General features: G+C 44.1%; 1 protein-coding gene and 1 long non-coding RNA gene across 3 annotated transcripts in view; both read left to right on the plus strand.

Moving 5' to 3' along the window:
- The window catches only part of LONP2 (lon peptidase 2, peroxisomal), a 48,895-nt gene that overhangs the window by 16,014 nt on the left and 10,500 nt on the right, over positions 1 to 22,381 (plus strand). For both annotated transcript variants that reach the window (XM_081924033.1, XM_081924032.1), the window contains exons 8-11: positions 1,660 to 1,801; positions 12,303 to 12,453; positions 12,699 to 12,825; positions 13,554 to 13,687. In XM_081924033.1, the coding sequence (XP_081780159.1) occupies positions 1,660 to 1,801; positions 12,303 to 12,453; positions 12,699 to 12,825; positions 13,554 to 13,687 (554 nt within the window). The remainder of the gene's footprint in view (positions 1 to 1,659; positions 1,802 to 12,302; positions 12,454 to 12,698; positions 12,826 to 13,553; positions 13,688 to 22,381) is intronic.
- LOC309377172 lies at positions 1,816 to 5,077 on the plus strand. Its single transcript, XR_014171462.1, has 3 exons — positions 1,816 to 2,090; positions 2,299 to 4,435; positions 4,560 to 5,077. It is a non-coding gene; the product is annotated as an uncharacterized lncRNA (long non-coding RNA).

Raw genomic sequence — 22,381 nt, forward strand, 5'->3', positions numbered from 1 at the left:
AAGTGGGTTTTCAGATTTGGTTTGGTGGTAAATAATAGCTGTATCCATACTTTTCCCAGTTTGGATGCCCTGGCAAATGGTGTTTACCGCTAACCAGGAAACGGAGCAGGGAATTGGTATGGAGACAAATGGAGAGAATGAACCCCCAGCACATTCCTACAAACCAAACCCTGGTTTAGTCATAACATCTGATTCACCTATGTAGTGCTTTAATATGGCTAGAGTAGTACCAGTCCTCAAGATTAGGATAATTACAGGCATAGAGAGAGAGAGAGCTGATGCCATCCATTTATGGAGATCTCTTGCAAATAAGAGTGTCATTACAGGCTACTGAGTCTAATTCTGATTACTATTGTTTTCCAGATCAAAGAATTCCCACCTCCATGCAGAAGCAGAAACTAAATGATTTTGCTTTGAGCTTAGAAACTTGCTCACAGTTTGTTCCTTTAAATTGTCTAAATGTATTAAATACTTTTATTTATTTTGGAGAGACAGTAGAAATATTAGAGTTTGGATGCAGTGTGGGTGAACAGTTTATTTTTTCATTGGGAATAGTACCAACATAAAGATTCCAAGCAAAGGTTTTTGGTGTGTGTGTGGTTGTAAACAGCCAGGCCAGTGCAGAAAGAAACCTATTTCCTTATTGCTTGACATTTTCCAGGACTCACCATGGCAAGGGAGGTGGTGGGAGGAGGGAGGAGGCAGAGCACTGAGAATCCAGGGCCCGAGGGAAGGGTGACTGAAGAAGTCATGGGGATCATGCCCCTGCCCCCTTGGTTTCAACGCTGGAGGCTGAAGCTTCTCTCCAGCTACTTGATATTCAGGCAAAATGTTTTGCTGATTAAGGGCCTTTCCCTAACCATGCTCCACGAATGCCATTTAAAAACTTTTGATTCATAGATGCCTTGAGCAGTATCTGGGCAGTAGGAGGAGGAGAAACATCAAAGGCACCGCGGTATCATGTAAAACTCCTTGAGGGTTGTGTGACACTGGCTAATTTAGCAGCGATGAATTTGAAATAGAAGGACTAGGTGCAGAGCTTGCCGTGTGCCTGCTCACCTGGGGCTAGTAGCAGGGGCGTCCCTCCTTTCAACTCTGCCCCTCCCTTGTTTTGGATTTCTACACCCCCTGTTGGCTCCTCCCTGCAGGCACAGCTTCCACTTTTTCTGTTGGCGCACATCCAAACCAGGAAATATGGTTCATGGCTTCTAAAAGATCCCAAATGGGAAACCATAGTTTGAAGTTGGCTTCCAGGTTTCATTGGAAGCCATTCAACACCCTTCTCAAGCCAGACATAACAGGGCAGCTCACTGTGACTTCCTGCCATTTGTTTCCCTATTTGTTCAAAAGGTGTAGGGAGCCATATGCATGTGTGCGTCTGAAGCTTCTTTGTATTTTGGCTTTGGTTGATTTTAAACATCAGAACATAGCCAATATCTAAATCAGCCTTCTGCAACCTAGAGCCCTCCAGACGGACTGCAGCTCCCATCAACTCCAACCAGTATGGCTAATGGTTGGGGACAAAGGAGGGCAACAGGTTGCAGAAGGCTGATGATTAGCTGATTGGGATTTTTGGGGTGACTTTGGAAAGAGAACATAAAACAATTTGCTTCCAATTTGCTGTTCCGTATTTCAACCTCATTCCTTGCTCCCCACAAGGCGCACCTACGTTGGCAGCATGCCTGGGAGGATCATCAATGGCTTGAAGACTGTTGGGGTTAACAATCCGGTGTTCCTGCTCGATGAGGTTGACAAGCTTGGAAAGAGCCTGCAGGGGGATCCTGCGGCTGCTTTGCTTGAGGTAAGAAATGAAACGAGCTCCTTCTCTGTTGCATGTAGCTCACCTTTTTCTTCAGATCAGCTGTCTAATTCTGAGCTTGACAAATGGAGATATCATTTTTCCTGATCACAGTGTAGGGCTTTTGGAGATGGAAATAACACTGGACAAAAAAATAAGAAAGCCAATTCCATTTGTGTATGTCGAGCCATCAGTTGCTTAATAACTGTGGTATTTGATGATTAAGAGCATAAGAAGAGCCCTCCTGGATCAGACCAAAGTCTGTATAGCTCAGCATCTTGTTTTCCCCTCAGTTACCAACTACAGTGGTACCTCGGGTTAAGTACTTAATTCGTTCTGGAGGTCTGTTCTTAACCTGAAGGCCTTCTGCTGCTGCCGCGCCGCCGGAGCACAATTTCTGTTCTCATCCTGAAGTAAAGTTCTGAACCTGAGGTACTATTTCTGGGTTAGTGGAGTCTGTAACCTTAAGCGTATGGAACCTGAAGCATATGTAACCCGAGGTACCACTGTAGATGCATTAGCAGGGAGTGAACAAGAACCATCTCATGTTGTTTTGTCCCCAGGTTCTGGTAGTCATAAAACTGTTGTATTAACAACTGGGGATTTGTGTGCTTCTGCATCAAAAACTAAAGTAGTGACTTGCTTTTTGACAGCATATTAATCTGAATGTTTGATATGGGCTTCAGATCCAGGGTAAAGGGAAACTCCGGTTAGCTCCATTGCTGTTAACATCAGAAGTCAATGGCTTAACTACCATTAAGGGGGTGGGGGTGGAGATTTGCTCCAGGTAAAGGGGGGTGCCGTAGGGACAGGGGCATATAGTCAGGTCACATCTTAATGTGCATAAACTTACTGAGACCTCTGGGTATGGGGTGGTATATAAATTCAGTTTTTAAAAAAATAATAATACACAATTTCAACTGTATGCCCTTGGCTGCATCTCCATTCCAGGATCTATTCCAGCCATTTTGATCTGCCATGCTTTCTCTCTCTGCCCTTCTCCGTCCTCCTCCCTTGCAGGTGGAGGAGTGAGGAGAGGCAGTGGGTACACCAGGAAAGGGTGTCCCAGTGGAGCTTGCCAGACAGTAACCAGCCATGAAAAGGTCATTTTGGCAATACACAATTTTCACATAGGCATGCTACCCTTGGAACATAACCCCATCATGACTCGACTGTGTTCTTGAGGCTGGTTTCCAGTCATTTAAACAAGTTTAACATGAAGCCAGTGTTGCATCCATATGTTGGGCCCTGTGTGTTGGAAGAGCTATTGAAAGTAAAGTGGCTGCTTTGGTTCGATATATTTGTGTGTGTGTGTGTGTGTGTTATGATGATATCAGAGATACTTTCTGGCATGTTGAGATTGGTAGCTATTTTGGAGCACTGAGATAAGAAAACAACAACACAAGGGAGAGTCCTTGGGCAGCTGCTGGATCCTTCATCTGATTGCCGTGGGACTAGCTGACATTCTTACGAAAAGGCATTTTTATTTATAACATGCAACAACAGGAAGGAAGTCAGGCAGAATGATCCGGCTCCATTTGCAGAATGGCAAATGCTTTGCCGCAGCAGAGGCTGTGCAAAGGAATTTGTCTTCATATAGTATGGAGGATCCCCAAGTGCTGTGCCAACATTGTACTAGTACTGTGGCAAAACTCTTGTTTTTTAGTGTGACTGAAGACAAGAGAAGGCCAGCTTTGTGTAACCTGGGGTTGCTACCTAGCTATGGACGATTGCAGTTAGTTTAATTGTGAATGAAACGATTTTATGATTACAGTCTCAAGGCATCCCTGAGTTGCTTTTATCCTTAAAGCTTCCCAGGGCAGGTTAACACGGGCTGCACCTGGTATTGCGGAAACTTGTGCCTCCAGATCTTGCTGGACTACAACTCCCATCAATGTTCTTACTGATGCTGATGGGAGATGGAGTCCACCATCAGCTCAAAGTTCCCCACCTCAGGCTGGGCCGTTCCTTAGGTTGTGCTAAAATATTTCTCACTGAGGAACAAATTCGTATCCTAGGCCTGAATAAATGTTTTCGTTTTGTAGACACCAGCATTGAACAAGATCCCCCAGATATGTTGGCACCAGCATTGCCTGGGGCTCATTTTTTTTCAACCCTCTGTGATAAAACTGAAAGGACCTATGGTGTCTTCCCAAATATTCCCTGCCCTATACACTGGGAGGGAGAAAGACCCAGTTTGTCCATTGCTGGGTAATGTTGGTAGTTCAGATGGTGGGACTGAGGTGCCATGTTGCTTGAGCAAAGCAGAACGTCTTCCTATTTCCAGTTACTGTCCATCAACAAGAGAACATTTGTTCTATATTTGGATGACCCCACTGAAGGTCGGAGTAGACAGAAAAGATTCCAAGTGTGTCTCGATGGAAAACCTTGGTAGGCAGATACGAAGCAAAAAGCAAGTGGGCAGGCCACCAAGTGTTCTTGGGGTTTTTACGTATGTTGTGGAAATGAAGGAGCTTAATTAAAATAGTAATAATAATTTATTTAAAAACTTTAGAAACCACTCTTCCATAAAAGTGCAAAGGTCAATATACAAAGAAATTTAAAGTTACAAAAAAACATTATAACACAAACCAATGGTACAGTGAAATCAAAACCATTCAACCAGCTAAAGATAAGGTAAAGGTACCCCTGCCCGTACGGGCCAGTCTTGACAGACTCTAGGGTTGTGTGCTCATCTCACTCTAGAGGCCGGGAGCCAGCGCTGTCCGCAGACACTTCCGGGTCACGTGGGAAAGATAAGGTAATACAAAATGCCTAAGCAAATATAAACATTTAACCTGGTGCTGAAAAGAATACAGGGCCAATGCCAGGCATATCTTCCTCTGAAAAGCATTCCGCAATCAGGCGATCCCCAGAGAAAATATCTTTTTCCTTTGCACATAATGTACTTCCCCTAACAATGTAATACAGAAAAGGTTTTTAATACATAAAAACTCTCCCTTTCACCCTTACTATGTATGCTCTTAAGGGATGCGGGTGGCGCTGTGGGTTAAACCACAGAGCCTAGGGCTTGCCGATCAGAAGGTCAGCGGTTCAAATCCCTGCAACGGGGTGAGCTCCCATTGCTCGGTCCCTGCTCCTGCCAACCCAGCAGCTCGAAAGCACGTCAAAGTGCAAGTAGATAAATAGGTACCACTCCGGCGGGAAGGTAAACGGCGTTTCCGTGTGCTGCTCTGGTTTGCCAGAAGCGGCTTAGTCATGCTGGCCACATGACCCGGAAGCTGTACGCCGGCTCCCTCGGCCAGTAAAGCGAGATGAGCGCCGCAACCCCAGAGTTGGCCATGACTGGGCCTAATGGTCAGGGGTCTCATTACCATTACCATGTATGCTCTTCTTTTTGGTGCTTTTGATCATTTTACATTTTAATCTTCACCAGATATGGTAAGTTTCGTTTATTGACCAAACTGTTGACCAAAACCCCAAGGCAACTCATAGCAATGTACAGAACCCTAGAGTTGCAGGGGTGGAAGGAACCCCAAGGTAATCTAGTCCAACCCCCTCCAATGCATCTGTTTCAGTGCAAACAATATCTAGGCTGCCACAAACACCCTACCCTTGGCCAAATGACATAAGATAAAAAATGCCACCAAAGGCCTGACGGAATAATGTTTGATGTTCTATCACCAAAGAAGGGTCATCCAGGCATCTTGCAGCAGTTAATACCAGAGCCTGGGGCCATATTGGTGGAGGCCCTTGCATCAGGACTGGGATGTAGAGCAGGGCTTCCATCCACCGAGGACTGAAGTGTGCAAGCTTTGGTTTCAACTGAGGACATGAAGAGGTTAAGCAATGCCAACAGATGTCTGTCGGAGCTACCTATTGCTTTCCTACGACAGATGGGCTACCTGCTTTAAATGATGAGCCTTCCCAGTCTTACCTGTTGAAATCCAAGCACCATTTTCATAATTAATCCCCCACCCTCTCCTCCACCAGTCATCAGTGAATGTAACAAGCCTTTTCTGTTAAGCAGGCTGTAGACATTCCTTATAGCTTTATCTCTGATTTCAAAATGGGTCAGCGGCAGCACAGGAAAGAAGAAACTCCCTTAGTAGAAGCTTCCACACTATTTTAGATTCACGTGGGGTTTAAGTTGTCCCCCCCCCCACTCACTCTCTCACTCATATTTACCTCATTCTTCAATATATATATTTTAAGTTTCAGCAATGAAAGCTAAGTGAGATGGCTTTCTATTCTTGACAAATGTTCAAACTCTCTGTGTGTACGTGTGATATATAATTTTAATTACCAGCACTCTTCTGGGTCCATAAGTCAAGTCGCTAAAGCAAAAGGGATGTATTCATGCCATAATGGAAAGGATAAATTATCTTGACAGCAGCATGCAATTGCTTGGGCATCACAGAGGTCCTGTCATGTGTTATGTGAGAACTTTTCATGTCAAAGCCACATTGATAATTTATCAAGCGCCAAGCAAGAGCTCTAGAGTTCAAGGGAAGGGTGGTGGAAGAAAGGTGCTAGCTGAGTGTGATGTTGCCAACAGGTGTGGATCACAGAATTCTATGTAGATGGAGTGAAGGTGACTAAGGAAGGGGAGTTGTGTTGCCTTTCGATACCTAGGAAACCACAAATATCAAGGTTTATATAACAAGAGCTTCATTGTATGATCCTCTGTCCGCCCTTAATTTTAGATAGTGTGTATGTTAAGGGGAATGCAAGTTGAGTAGTTAATGTGCACAACAACCAGTCGCTGTGCCCATTCACCAGCCCTCATGGAGAATATGCATATAATCCTTCCATGAAGAGGGAAACATGCACATTTCCCCATCTGTATACATAATCTCCAGCAGGCCTTGGGAAATGTGTATCTATCAATTGAATTCTGTACATTTTCCAGCTATGGAATAGCCTCGAGGAATGTGCATATCTCAGCTGAATTTTGTACATTCTCTGGGTAACATGCAAATATTCTCCAGTCAATATGCATAGTCTCCACAAAACATGTTTCCCCACTCTGCATTTCTTGTTCAGAAATTGTGCAGCATACACCCCCTGGGCTGCTTCTGGCCCACTGCTTAATCTTACATGGCCAACAACCTACCCTGTCATTGATCAGCCAAGCAGCAGGAAGGGGCAGGAAGGGAGGCCTCCAGATAAATATTAACTTTGTTTTGCTCTTCCGTACTGTGCCAGCCTGTGCCAGAAATGGCAGTGGGTGGGATCAGAGGTACTTCACACTCCTTCTTCCCCAGCCCTCTTCTCTGCTGAGTAACTCTTCCTCAACATCACATTGTCCTTTCTGCACTGGTCTTTCATCAGTTATAGGAGAGTACTGTAGAACTGCCTTCCATTCAAATGCACTATCATATAGTAAAACTAGACTATGCAAGTATCTCACTAACTGAATTAGGTTTAGTTACAGATAGGTAGCCGTGCTGGTCTGCCATAGTCAAAACAAAATAAAAAAATTCCTTCCAGTAGCATCTTAAAGACCAACTAAGTTAGTTCTTGGTATGAGCTTTCGTGTGCATGCACACTTCTTCAGATACACTGAAACAGAAGTCACCAGACCCTTTTATATAGTGAAAAAGCTTTTTCCTGTAAGACCTATTGCAGTCGTTAAGAGTCGTCAACAGGCTCATCACAGCTATCTGCCAATCACCCATTCCCACCACCCTTCTGAGTAATACCCCTCCCCACCTTCTCACTATATAGAAGGGTCTGGTGATTTCTGTTTCAGTGTATCTGAAGAAGTGTGCATGCACACGAAAGCTCATACCAAGAACTAACTTAGTTGGTCTTTAAGGTGCTACTGGAAGGAATTTTTTTATTTTGTTTTGAATTAGGTTTGCACACACAAGCGACTTTCCTTATTTTTTAGGGCAAGAAACTAAAATCAGTTTTCCTTTGAAGCCTTATCTTAATATACAGCCCAGTGTATACGGCATGGACCAACTCAAGGGTTGTCCAACCCGCTCCGAGGCATACAGAAATTAGTGAGTCTTTGTTTTGGTGAAATGGAGGGTGCTTGACTTCAGACATGCTGGAACTCTGCTTCAGCCACACCCACAAATTAAATCCCCCTCCCTCATTACATTAATTACAGGATTTTCTTTTCTATGCACTGCATGTTCACTTTGAGTGCCAGCCCTACTCCTTCAAGTTAGAATGTTGTTTTGGAATGTAATGGATACTGCAGGCTGCTTTCTGGAAAGCTGTGCTGCTTTTTAGGAAACGGATCTCATTTTAAAGATGACTGGTGCCATGCACCTCCATAAAGACAGTTTGTTTCCTTCATTCAGCATCATTCTGCTGTTTCCTCTGTACTACATTAGTTGGGCTTTTGCCTTCTGCTTTAACTGAAGCTTCTGGCAGCAACTCAGGAAAGCAAAAGAAAGCTTGGAAATGATTAAGAAGTTCCTTTTTGCAAACACTGTGAAGAGCAGCAGTGCCTTATGAATAGATTTAACGTTTTATTTCAAGTTTTGGTCATCCACCTGCCCTTAGGTGGGCATAAGCAGTTGCAGAAGCATGTACGGTAGTGTTTTATCTTGGTGCCCCAAAGCCTGGGATTCTTAGGGCAGTTCTGCACAATACCTGACATGAGGTGGTAAAATGACGCGGTAGTATTCTGAGTGGTATCCACTCTGATTACAGGTATATTTTGTGTGTGTGTGGATTGCTCATAATTTTGGATGCTCCTTTACAGAGAAAAACTCCTTATAGTCAACTTGCATCATAAGAGAACATAAGAAGAGCTATGCTGGATCTGGCCCAACGCCTTTCTAGTCCAGCCTTCTGTTCCCATAGTGGCCAGCCAGACGTCTCTGGTAAACTCATAAGCAAAACATGAGCACAGTGTCACACTCTCTCCCATGTTTCCCAGCAATTGGTATTTAGATCCATGGCACCTCTTAATACTGAATACAGTCCTCATTGTTAGTAGTAATTAACCAGAGAGAGAATTATGCAGGGAATCTCTGGCCCTCCTGGTGTGCTTGCTGGAATTGATGGAAATTGTAGCCTAGCATCATCTGAAGGGCCAAAGTTTCCCCACACCTATGCTAAAGCTTCTTCTCTGGTGTGTGAGTTTACCAAATGCAGGTAATGTTTAATGTGGGAGAGCCTTTGAAAATGTAAACTTGTTGAGGCGTATACCGAGTGCCCATTCAACATGCCAGTGGAGTGTGCCAATGGAACAGAAAAAAGCACCAGACAGTTTGGGTAGGGTCGGTTCCATTACTGACAGTATAATGCACTTCCACAGCTTAGCAGTTACGTACTGGTGTAGTATACAGTCTTTACAGCAGTCTTTCCAGTCTCCTTGCAGTTTTCCAACACAGAGTAGGCTCTGGCCAAAGGCAAAGGCCAAGAGCAAGCTTGCTTCAAACACAAGTATATTTATACTTTAGATTATGCTGAGTCACTCTCACATGCTTGCTGGCTCACTCTCACATGCATACTGGTTTAGGCTTGCCATATTTTGAAAGGTGGAAATCCGGACACAAAAGTTGTTGAGCAAAATCTCAGAAAAAGAGGAATTTTTTTAGCTGTTTTAACGGAAAGCTGCCAAAATCTACACTACCAACATGGGTTGCCATATGTCCGGATTTTCCCGGACATTTAAGCGATTCTCACCCAGGCAGTTTCCCACGGCCGAATCCCGGCTGTGTCTGGGAAATTCTGGGTGCATGGCCACCCTAAAGTAGTTGCAGGTGCAGGACAAACACACCCCAAATTAACCAGCAAACCTAACTTTTACTTGTCCTTTTTCTCTGCATAAATAAGCCCTTATACATTAACAAAACTCTGCTCTCATCAGGAATGGTACAGAATTCCACTATCCCATTATTCTAAAAAAAAATTTAAAATGTACTTAAATTGTATATCAGTGTTTTTAAACAAAAGGATCTACTTTTTTACAAAAAATTCCCTATCCTTGCCCTCTCACCAGCATATGCTCATTTACCTACCTAGCCTGAAGCTTATCCCTCCCTGCATAAAGGATATGAGAGAGGGAAAAGAGAGAGAAGGAAAGGTGGAGGGGAGAAAATAAGAGAGAAAAGCCTTGACTAACACGCATGTTGAAAACAGAGCCCAAATCACTGGGTTGCAGCAACGTTGAGACTGATCCAAACATTATAGTGCAAAGACTTCCAGAAAAGCAGGCTCACGTAACTTGCAATTTCTCAGATGCTGTATTTCTTTAAGGTGCCTCAACACTTTTTCATGTTTGGGCTGCCGCAGACAACCACAACTACCCCTCTGGAAGTGGCGCTTCTCTTCAAAGCAATCTGCTAATTATTTGCAAGGTGCAGCATATCTTCCACGCAGGAGTCTTAGACTCCCAACATCGCCTGTGATGTGAAGGTCAGCTCTGAGAACGTGCCTAGAATTAAACGGGCAAGTCCTTGTGCCATCGGCCACCTAATGGCCCCACACTCCTAAATAATTCACCAAGTGACCGCTTGAAACAAGTGTCATATTGTGAGCGCTTGTAAGCTCCAGTGTTCACCTTGAAACACAGCAGGAACCAGAGTGGAGTGCCCATTTTAATTTATCCTTAATTAACATCCCGTTACTCAAGTGACAGTGGCAATTTTGCTTGGTGGCTGTTTGACAGAGAAATAAGCAAAGGGAGGTGCTTGGAGTGTCAGTGTTTGTATCAGTGACACTGGCTCATCCTTTAATGGATGGTAAATTACCCTGCTGTGTCCTTCTTGATAGCCTCAACAGAGATCCATGCTTGCAAGCACTCAACCAGAATAAGAGCTAGTGACTTAACTGCGTCCCTCCTAGCTGTGTACAGTCAAAGTCGTTTCTCGAATCTGATGCGCTTTAATTTCCCTTTTCACCCTAAATTTTCACATGTACCCATTTAAAAGTCATTTTAAAAAACAGCAATTGATTATTTACACTTGGATTTTGGAGCGTTGCTTACCCTTTACTCCGCTCATTTGGCTTCTGCCCATTCCACTTCCTTCAGTTGAGCACACTCAGAAAATAGGGCAGGGTTAGACTTTATATGGGCAGCTCTACTGTCCAATCACAAGTGCAATTTAGTTTCACTCCTACCTTCTCACTGGCTGTTGATTCTCCTGCTCTCAACCAGGAGAGGATGATAATTATAATAATAATGGGAGGTAACCAGCTCAGAGTAGACCCACTGAAATTAATGGCCTATGTCCATTCATCTGAATGGGTTTACTTGGAGTGGAGCTAACATTGGCTACAACCCAGGGAATAATAGAATCAGAGATTAAGATAAAACTTTGCACTTATATGGCATATTGCAATTGTTCAAAGCACCATGCATGTCTATTCTTTTAAACAGAGATGCTAGACATCAAGCTGGAAGACCTTCTGTAGGAAAAGTATCTACCACTGATCTATTGTCTCTCCCTGAGCCTCTCTTCTGCCTTGAGAATTGAAGTTCAGGTGGTGGCACTTAGGGAGCTCTAGCAGAGAATTCTTCCCATCCTTATAAAACTGAAATTCTGAGGAATGTGCCATGAGGGAATAACAGCAGTGAAAGAAATGGAGAACCTGTATACATTTGGTGTGCCTTCCTCTGTTCTGTGGAATAGCATTCCTGTCAAGATACAACAGGCACCGTCTGTCTACACTTTCTGAAAACAATTGGAAGGACATTTTTGTTCTGACAGGCTCTCCCAGCTGGAGAAATGGGTCTTTGCCATGAGCATCTATTTTGTGTTGTTTCAGATTTGTTTTAACTGTATTGGCTGTTCTTTGTGTTTTAAATGGTGTTTTTTTGTTGTTGCTGTTTTTATTGTATATCACCTTCAGACTGTTGTGTAGATGGCTGTTAATAAATAATATTAATAAAATAAAAGCGGGAAGTGTACTTATGCCTTCGTTTTCTCCTTCTCCTCTTCCCACACCCTGGTCTCTTTTGGACAGAAATAAAAAAGAGGAAGCTTGTGGTGCCACTAGTGTGACTCTCTTGTGGGTCCACTCCTTGATGGCCAAAGGTTTTTTTTTTTAAGTGTAGCTATGGGACGCGGGTGGCGTTGTGGGTTAAACCACAGAGCCTAGGACTTGCCGATCAGAAGGTCGGCGGTTCGAATCCCCGTGATGGGGTGAGCTCCCATTGCTCGGTCCCTGCTCCTGCCCACCTAGCAGTTCGAAATCACGAAGTGCAAGTAGATAAATAGGTACCGCTCCGGTGGGAAGGTAAACGGTGTTTCCGTGCGCTGCTCTGATTCACCGGAAGCGGCTTAGTCATGCTGGCCACATGATCCGGAAGCTGTCTGCGGACAAACACCGGCTCCCTCGGCTAATAAAGCGAGATGAGCGCTGCAACCCCAGAGTCGGTCACAACTGGACCTAATGGTCAGGGGTCCTTTACCTATTTTTTTTTTTTAATTACCGCCAAGTGTCTTCTAAAATATAACTAAATATAACTGTTAGAGAATGTTAGAGAATGTAACTGCATATGTAGCTGTAACTACGGTCATACTTTCTGAGAGGAATTAAATTTGCAAATCTTTTCCATTTGCTTTTTAAGGTCTTGGATCCTGAGCAAAACCACAGCTTCACAGACCATTACTTAAACGTAGCCTTTGACTTGTCCCAAGTACTTTTCATCGCCACAGCCAACACGACTGCCACCATCCCACCTGCTTTGCTGGATAGAATGGAGATCATCCAAGTTCCAGGTGATGTAGAACTGACCAGGGTGTGGGTGCTGTTAAGGCAGGATGTATCAATGATTCCTGCTGCTTGTTGGCGCTGCCTGCCATATTTCTATATCATAGATGGCCACTGCTGGTATCTTCTCCCATCTCGCTCTCTTTCCAGCTGAGGCTAAAACTTCATTTCCTTTAAAAATCTGGCTTTGTATGTGACTTCTGATCTGAGTTCAATATCCTAGTTCTTCTAAAGGATGTGTCTTGTTTCAAAGGATACACGCAAGAAGAGAAGATAGAAATCGCACATCGCCACTTGATTCCAAAGCAGCTTGAGCAACATGGACTGACTCCTCAGCAGATTCAGATTCCTCAAGATGCGACCCTGGCAATCATCACCCGGTAATTTTAAAAAGGTATTTACAGTCGTACCTTGGAAGCCAAACGGAATCTGTTCCAGAAGTCCGTTCCACTTCCAAAATGTTCGGAAACCAAAGTGCGGCTTCTGATTGGCTGCAGGAAGCTCCTGCAGCCAATCAGAAGCCGCAGAAGCCCTGTCGGACATTCGGGTTCCAAAGAACGTTCACAAACCGGAACACTCACTTTTGGGTTTGCGGTGTTCAGGAGCCAAAACATCCGAGTACCAAGGCGTTCAGCTTCTAAGGTACGACTGTATGTGTTTATTTTGCTCTTTGGTACATTTAGTTGCTCTGCTCCGTTCTTGCAGCTGCCTAGGAAAATCGATAAGTTTAGGTTTACATTGAAAATGTTGTTCCATGGCACCTGGATTCATTCCTGCCAGGATGGGGGCTGTGTGGCCCTCCAGATGTTGTTGGACTCCAACTCCCATCATCTCTAGCCATTCTGCAAGCTGGCTGGGGCTGATGGGAGTTGGAGTCCAACAATACAAGGAGAGCCACAGATTCCTCATCCCTTCATTAGGACGCAATAATGTCCAACGAAGCCTTTACCCCATATCTTTTTGCACATTAAAACCATTCATAGAAATATGTTCCCCGAACTAAGAGATAACTTTCCTTGTTGTGGAACAGGGCCCTTAGACAGATCCAGGATTGTGTCAATTTAGACGGGCACTGAAAAGGACAATCTTGGCTGCTTCTTTGTACTAGATACACCCGGGAGGCAGGAGTCCGCTCTTTGGATCGCAAATTTGGAGCCATTTGCCGAGCAGTTGCCGTGAAAGTGGCAGAAGGCCAGCACAAGGAGGCAAAGCCAGATCGCTCTGAAGTGACAGAAGGAGGAGGTTTGTGTGCCTTTTATATCCTTCTGCCAGTCGCAAGCCTTTGCCAGCTCTCTGGCTTGGAAGGTTGCCCAAGGAAGGGGGCCGTCAACATTTCCGAGTTTGTAGATTTGCATATGTTTTGTCCTCGACTGAAATAAATATGCAGCGTTTTTCATTTCGATTGCTCATGATGAGCGATAGAATTATTTGCAGTGCATCTCTGGGGAGAAAGGAAAACTCAAGCCAAGTTTGTGGCTGAGAAATGGGCGCACAGTGAGGACTGACTGCTCAGACCATGTTTTGAACTGTGAAGCCGTTAATGATTTGGGGCTAGCATCCTTGAGAAGCTGTTCCTGTCCTGTATCCTGTTATGTTCCCCCGTAGCAAGTGCTATCCAAAAAGGCAGGGAGAAAAAGAGGAGTTTCCAGAGAGCTGTCCGCAGTTATTGAGTACCTGGATACACTATAGAGCCTGAGCAGTCACCCTTTGCTGCTTGGGTGATGTTGGGAGTTTGGAGATAACATGGGAAGGAACAGTTAAGGATACAGATAAACCAGCATCGCCAGGCCCCTCTGGTGTGATGAATAAGGTTCCAGCAATAACAGAAGCATCAGCTATGCTGTGATGCGGTCATGTGAAAAAGAGGCCCTGAGTCCTCTTGCCAGAGCAATGTGGCCAGATCATTTCCTGTAACAGTAGCACCAAAAGGATTTCTGCATAGAGCAGGGGTGGGGCACCTTATTCAGCCCAAGGGCCAGATTTGTTTCTGGGCAACCTTTCAGGAGCCACATGCCAGTGGTGGGGGGTGGTGCAGAGGCAAAAGTGGGCGGAGCAACGAATGTGAATTTTACCTTGATATAATGGGATGGTTTCCTACACACACTCACACACCCCTCTCTGCCCTCGATGTAGACAAGTAAGAGGCATGATTAGAATTGAAGGATGCGTTCCATCCAGGCCAAAACACTTGAGGGTGCAAAGTAGGGCAGTGAAGGGGGTGGCTTGGGAGAGTCTTGAGGGCTGGGTAAGAGGCCTGGCAGGCTCTAACTGAGCCCCAGACCTGAAGCTCCTCATCCCCGACATAGAGTATTAAAAGCAACAAGAAGTGATCAGCAACAGTAGATCTTTACCTTTGACTCCAGTGAATATTTACTCGTGGGTTATGATTCTGCTATTCAGAAATCCTTTAAAAGCTTGCATGAAATCACCGACATGCTGTTGTCAAGGAGGAGGCCATTAGTACTACAACTGGGCATACCTGCTATAAACCGCCTACACAACAAACATAATCAGGGGCTGCAGTCTTGCTGATGAGTCAGATGCTTCTGTGTTGGTTGGCAGACTTAAATATGATCATCTAGCACTCGCTTCTTGTCTGAGTGATAGCAAAAAGACATTATGGAGAACTCTTCACCATTCTACCTACCACATGGCAGTTTAAAGGCATGTTTTTCGAGGCATCTGTGCAGTGTAGAATAGCCTTGCGCCCTTGAACTTTTACCTCATTTCCAGGTTTCTTTACCAGCTTGTGGCGGGGGCTTCATTGGCAGCTGAGTTGTTGATACAGTGATTGCCAGCTAAGGGTTTTATGCCAATTTCTTTTTTTCAGATCTGAGAACAGGGGAGACCCAGATGTCTGTACAAGCTTTTCATACTCCCCCCCCCACAAAGCAGCCCTCTGTTTACTGTTTTGTTATTAATCATCAGAAATAAAATTGAACAGTTAATACACCTTTTAAAAAGATAATGTACCACTGATATCTTACATGGCATGTGCACTCAGATGCTGACACTCTGCACTATTGTAATTTAAGAAAGGGTGTAGCTGACATCCAGGGGCTGCCTGTATGTGCCTGGAGACAAGATATGTAAAACAAGAAGTATTTTGGCAATGATAGTCACCCTCAAATATCTGAAGGGCTGTCACATGGAGGATGGAGCAAGCTTGCTTTCTGCTGTTCCAGAGGGTAGGACCCAAAACAGTGTTTTCAAATTTCAAGGAAGGAGATTTTGACTAAACTTTAGAAAGAACTTTCTGACAGTAAGAGCTGTGGAGCGGACTCCTTCAAAAGGTGCTGGACTCTCCTTCACTGGAGGTTTTTAAATCAAGGTTGAATGGCTATCTGTCAGAGTTCTTCAGCTGTGATTCCTACATTGCAGGGGGTTGGACTAAATGACCCTTTGGGTCTCTTCCAGCTCTTCAGTTCTATGAATACCTCAACCAGGAGTCAAAGAACAATGCAACTAATTCCAGAAGGTCCCAAACCATTTGGACTTGTGTCTGTCACCACCACATGGCAAACCTCTGTTTAGAATCAAGGGGTGTTTCCAAAAAACCAGTTCATAGTAGGAGCTGGTAGGGAAAAAATAGAAAATTCCCCATGTGGGAACAAGTCCGTGGATGTGCTTAATATATATATATATTTGTTTTGAATACAGGCCATACATCCATAGCAGCAGGATGACCTATGTAAGGCATACAGTAAAAACCTTTTGGTATTTGGTAGCCCATGTTGCTATTCTGGGCTGCTTCAAGAGAGTGATGCTGATTTTCAAAATTTTGTCCTGTACGCTGGAGCTCCTGTATCAGGAGTTTGCTACGCACACTGTTCTCTTTAGTGTTCCCAAAATTGAAGTGAAGCGCAGGCTCATCTGAAGTTCTCTGCGTGCATTGGAGCCTCGGAGAACATTAAGTCACAGCTCATGACAGTGCTTGGTTTTTCCCAGGTACCAAAGTGCCTGCTAGAGCAGACTGGGAATCTGATAGCTGGGCCTTGTAGTCCAGAACTGCACATACAGACCTAGCTCTGGTAAGTGGCATTCACCATCACATTTCTCCCCTTGCAGCCTGGACTCTGGAAGGGATCATGGCTCAATGGCAGAACATGTGCGTTGCATGACAAAAGTCCCAAGTTCAGTCTACAGGCACGGCCAAACTTGGCCCTCCAGATGTTTTGGGACTACCATTCCCATCATCCCTGACTACTGGTCCTGTTAGCTAGGGATGATGGGAGTTGTAGTCCCAAAACACCTGGAGGGCCAAGTTTGGCCATGCCTGGAGATCTGGCAGCAAGTAGTGGAACAGGCCTCCCACCTGAGATTCCCTAACTGTCAGAATAGATGATACTGGAGGCTAGGTAAATGCACAAATAGTCTCAACTGATACAACTATACTACCTATACAGAGCGCTTATTGTCATCCTTGCTCGAGTCAAAAGTTGTTTGTGTGGCTTTTTTGGCTCCATCATCCCTGCTTTAAAAGGCCAGTTTTTCCCCTTGAAAGGACATGTTTGCTGAGGCTGATAGGAGTTGTAGTCCAAACAATTTGGTTGGTATTAAGTTGCAGAGAGCTGTCATTGGAGGATCCCCGTGTATGTGTAGTCTTTAGCACTCCCAAGGGAGAGGCAGGAAAACCTCAAATATGTTTAATCTTTGCAGTCATCTCAGATTTCATTGAATGCCCACATGCTTTCCAGTAATGCAAGGCAAGGGCTACATCTAAAGAAATCCTAGTCAATAAAAAGTATGTGTTAATCAAATATTAAATTAAATCTACATATAACAAAAAAAAAGTTTTGAAGGTGGGTAAACATGCTTGCTTTGATGTCACAGTCACAGATGGGTGTCATCTTAGAAAAAGGCATCTTCTCCTAGGTAAGAATGAGAGAGTGACTCTTCTATGATGAAGCATGCATATTAAAGCACATTAACCATTTTTAAAACCGTTGCTTTTTAAGTATGTTGCTTGTTTGGGGATTCTTTAGTCCATTTAAAAAATATTGTAAATGGAGTAATTGATTGGTTTTATCGGTGATAGAGTTTTGTTCTGTTTCTAACTGCTTTCTGGAGATTTTACTGAATGCCATTATTTGTACTTTTTTGGTTTTATGTAGCCTATGTACTGATTTTTGTTATAGTGGGTTTTTTTAATATAAGTAATTAATCTACCCAGTTAATTAGTTTAAAATGTGGAGCCCCGGAGAAGATAAAGAAACTAAGATATTTCATAAAGAAAAAAACCTCACATGTAGTGCTGGTAATCAGTTTAAGAGCCCTGAAGTCTTTGTGACTTGAGGAAAGATAACATTTTAGTTATCTAGTTTTACTAGAGAGAGGGCCAAAGCTCAGTGGTAGAGTATCTTTTTTGTTTTGTTTGCAGAAGGTGCCCCAGGTTCAGTTCCCAGCATCTCCAGGTAGGGCTTGGAGAGACTCCCTGACTGCAGCTCCAGAGAGCCACTCCCAGACAGTGTAGACAACAGCACTGAGCAACGTGGATCAATGGTCGGAAGCATTATGAGGCAGGCGGCTTCCTGTGTTTCTAGCAGAGCAGTTTGGAAGCTCTTCCCTTCACATGATACAGTGACTTGTTTACTATTAAACGCAGAACAAAAGGGAGGCTGTCTTCAGCATTCCAGCTAATCCAGCGAAGGAGTTATTTACAGTGTTAAAATTAGAGCTGGCAATCGCTGCCAGCTAGGAAAGTCATAGCAAGCTGAGTGCTTCCAAATGGTGTAAAACTCCACAGTTTGTTAAGGGTTGTCTTTTTTATTTTTTTCTGTTTTCTTTTTTGGCTGTCTGGAGAGAACCCAGAAATCCTAATCTGTGAACAGTTGTCTTTGTGTGGCTTGAAATTGACAGCAGGCAAAACAATGCAAAATAAAAGAGAGCCTGACAAACGGGGAAAGGGCTTGATGTTTGGCTGTGCTGGCATTAGAATGGCACTGCTTTAGCCCCAGAAGGAGGTGGGTTGTTTTGTAAAAAGAGAGAGAGAGAGAGACAGAGGAGGAGGGCAAATGCTTTGCAGCACGCAATCCCTGCAATTGTAAGGAGCTGTAATGAATCAAGCCATCTTGGAAAACCTTGCTCAGGCCTGCCCAGCTTCAAAACACCTAGACCAATGCAAGCCACCCGCCATGTATTGTGACTTGTTGGGTCCTTGGCAACATTTCAGTTTCTTCAGTCTTCGTTGACCTAGCAGCCAAAAGCCAGAAGATTTATTAAGCCCACCCACCCAACAGTATGTACTAGGTAGTTGGTAGGAAGCCTTCAGCTCAGGCCCTTAGTTGCAGGGGCCAAACCTCGCGATTTCTGTAGAAGACTCTCAAAATATCATCATACAGTATTCAAGCTCAAATAGAGGTTGCCTGACTTCTCATACAGTGCCTGTCCTTCTCCTAAAAGGAAATGATAGAGAGGTCAGGAAACTGGACAAATGGCACACTTTAAATTGTGTAGCGCAGAATTCAGAGCATCACCCAGAGACAGCTGTAGGCAGAATTCCTGCATTGCGCAGGGGTTCTTTTCAAACTCTATAATTCTATGATTCTAATTGGACAGTGTTCTCGAAGCTACCAGCATGAGTTTGACCAAACTGCGGGTGGAAGAGAGGAGTGCCTGGCATGCTCTGGTCCATGGGGTCACAAAGAGTCAGACACAACTAAACAACTAAACAACAACAACAACAACATTTTCTTTCTTTTCTTTTGAAAATATCATATTTTTTTACTATTTAAGCTACATTATCGAAATGTAAGGTGTGGAATTTATCATCATTACTTTCATTTAACCCTGATAAATCCAAGGATGAAGTGGGTTCAGCTACCTAAAATCAGATGGTGTGAAGCAGGCCCTGGGGTGGGGTAGATAATCTATAGTCTTCCAACTCCCGCCAGCTCCAGCCACCATGGCCAGTGGTTAGGGGTGATGGGGGAGGGGGCTGTAGTCCAGCAATATCTGGAGGACCCACCCCTGACCCAGATGAATGAGAGTGTTAGGATTTCCAAGCCAGCCAAATGCCAGATCCCTCATATCACAAACTACCCTTAGCATTGCATGACTAAAACAAAAAGTTAACGCATTGAGATTCCCTGTTTAGTGTGCCAGAGAAATATAACAAAGTAGTTACTACTTAGAATAGATTTATTTGCTGCAATCATTTTTTTGACCCGACTAATTTGAAAGGAAATCTGAAAAGCATGAATTCCAGGCAAAAATCCTCTTGCGAGTTAGGCACCATTCTTAATAACCCACACTGCCTCATACTTAGGATTTTAAAGTCAGTCTCGGGTCTGTTTTGGCTAAAATGTGGAATTTTATGAGAAGGGTATAAAATCCCGGGATCTCAATTTTTTTATTATTAAATTCATTTGTTTGCATAGCAAGCATGTGGCTTTAAAACACCTGGGCTTTTAACAAAAAGTAGCCAGTCTCTCTTATTTGCCTTGGGGCTTTCTCCCCCCTTCCCCTTCTAAAGAGCACAGGGTTCAACTTCAGCCAATCTTGCTGCAGAAACATTAACGAAAATCTGATGAGAGCAAATCCCAAGGTGATACGGCTGCAGGCAGCTGTGAGCTTTGAATAAAGCTGCACTGTGGTTAACACACTTAAAGGAATGTCAGCAAAAATGTAGCACTTGGATGGGGCCCCCAGTCTCTGGCACCTTCTCTCTTCTCTCCAAGCCCCCCATCCCACCCCCACCATCGCTTATAAAGCAGGGGAAGGGAACTTGTGGCCCTCCAGATGTTGTTGAACTCAAAGACCCGTCAGCCCTGCCAGCGTGGGCAGCAATCAGAGATGATGGGAGTCTGACAGTATCTGGAAGGCAAAAGAATCCTCACTGCCCTGTTGCAAAAGTTGAAGTCTACTGGCACAATCTGCCCAGAAAATTATCTGGTGCTGGGCCCACTAAAATGGCAAGGAGTTGGGTAAGAGTAGAGCTTGTGTCCCAAACACTCTGTGTAAAGGAGTAATATCAACAGCAGGGGCAGGCAACCTGGTGCCTTCCAGATGTTCATGGAATGCAACTCCTGGAATGCTGAATGGGACTGGAGGAAGGGAACCCAGTCAACCCCCCCAAACTATACATACACCCTGTCTTAAGTTTGCTCCCCAAGCCTGTGCTTGCATGTTTGGCAGTCAGTCCCACAGAGTTCAGTGGGGCTTCCTCCAAGAAGCTGGGTCACAGTATTTGCCCCTCTTTCCTAGCAACACAAACTGTGGAAGTACCATATCCAAGTGCAGGTCCCCACAGCTAACTGGGACCCTCAGAGACAAGACTCTCTTAGCCCAAATCTGCTGAGAAGATTCTCTAGGCTCCCTTCAGACCAAAAGCCCCACACAGTTTAGGATGGGGAACCTGAGACCCTCCAGTTGTCTTGGGACTCCAGCTCCCATCAGATCCCCCCAGCATGGCCAATGGTCAGAGGTGATGGGAGTTGAAGTCCATCAACATGTGGAAGGGGACACAGGTTCCCCATCCCTCTGAAAGATGTCCTATACAAGCCTTCCTCGTGGACAGATCCATTCAGGACCAAATTTAGTTCAATGGACAATTTAGGATCGTCTCCTCCTGCCCTCACTGGACTCTTGTGAAATCTTAACATCATACTTTTTAATCTAGTTGTTATCTTTCTAATTTAAAAGAAGCCAACCTGTTTTGTAGGTGATATTTTTTTTATTACTATTCTTCAGCCTGCTTGGTTCTGTAGCCTCTTGTGAGGTTTGTATGTTTATGTAACATACGCCAATCTGATTATTTGATGCTTCAGTCCGGCCTGTGTTCTATTTGTAATCAGAATGAGCTAAGAGAGCTTATTATTTGAAGCAGAAACCACAACGCTAGCTGTAATTGCACAACTTGGTATGCAAAGTTGCAAATGTTGTGTTGCATCAGATTTGGGGCAGTAGGGGAGGGGGTCAGAGAGTGGAATAAATTTCTGCCGAAAGACGGGACACTGTTGTTTGTCACTGCGACGTATTATGAAACAGGCCTTCCTAATTGGGTTATCTGAGTATAAAGCAAAAAAAGAAAGAAAGAAACGTGGTTTTCTCAATAGGACAGATGCCCCTCACAAATTCAGGAGAGAATCATTTACAAGTCTCCCATGTTGCCAACTCCTGTCTGCAAAGTGAGCAGCTTGAAATAAAACTGGACTAAGTCCCAGTTAAAATATGAATAGTTTCCTGTATGCTTTTAGTTTCTTATTTATTTATTTATTTTTATTTCATAAAATTTATACACCGCTTGATTGTAAAAAAAAGAGAAAGCCCTCAAAGCAGTTTACAAAGAGAGTTAAAGAATGAGAATATCAGTAGAAACAACTCTTGGTGTAAAACCAGCAATAAACTAAAAACAGATTAAGACTTACGTCAACATTCTGCATGTCTGGGTAGGCTTGCCTAACAAAAATTATTTTAGTGGGCGCCAAAAAGAATACAGTGAAATGCTTGCGTGATGTCAATAGACCAGGAGTTCCGGAGTGTAAGTGCTGCCACACTAAAAGATTGATTTCTTATAAATGCGGAATGGGTATTATGTAACACCTGCAACAATGCTAATTCCTCCTATCTTAATGGCTGAGTAGGCATGTATGGGTTTTCCAAATAAACTAGCTTCTTAAGTCTTCCAGCAAAATGCTGGAGAGTATTCCTATGTTGTTATGTATGCATTGGTGTCTTTCATTGCGCACTTTTCCTTCCCATGCCTTCCACCATTGTACTGATGAGGGACACTGCGGGACACAGTAGTAACATACATTCTGTCATTCTAAGGATCCCTGTGCAAAGTTTGCCTCCTGCTGCCAGTACCCCTTGCTGTAGACTCTACTCACTCTGTGTGCTATGCTGCAGTGGTGGAGGACCTGTGGCTCTCAAGATGTGGTCAGATTCATGCTCCATTGGTCATGACCATTGGCCATGCTGGAGATGACTAATGGG

Source organism: Podarcis melisellensis (genome assembly GCF_964234715.1).
Source record: "Podarcis melisellensis genome assembly, chromosome: 8".
Classification (NCBI taxonomy): Eukaryota; Metazoa; Chordata; class Lepidosauria; order Squamata; family Lacertidae; genus Podarcis; species Podarcis melisellensis.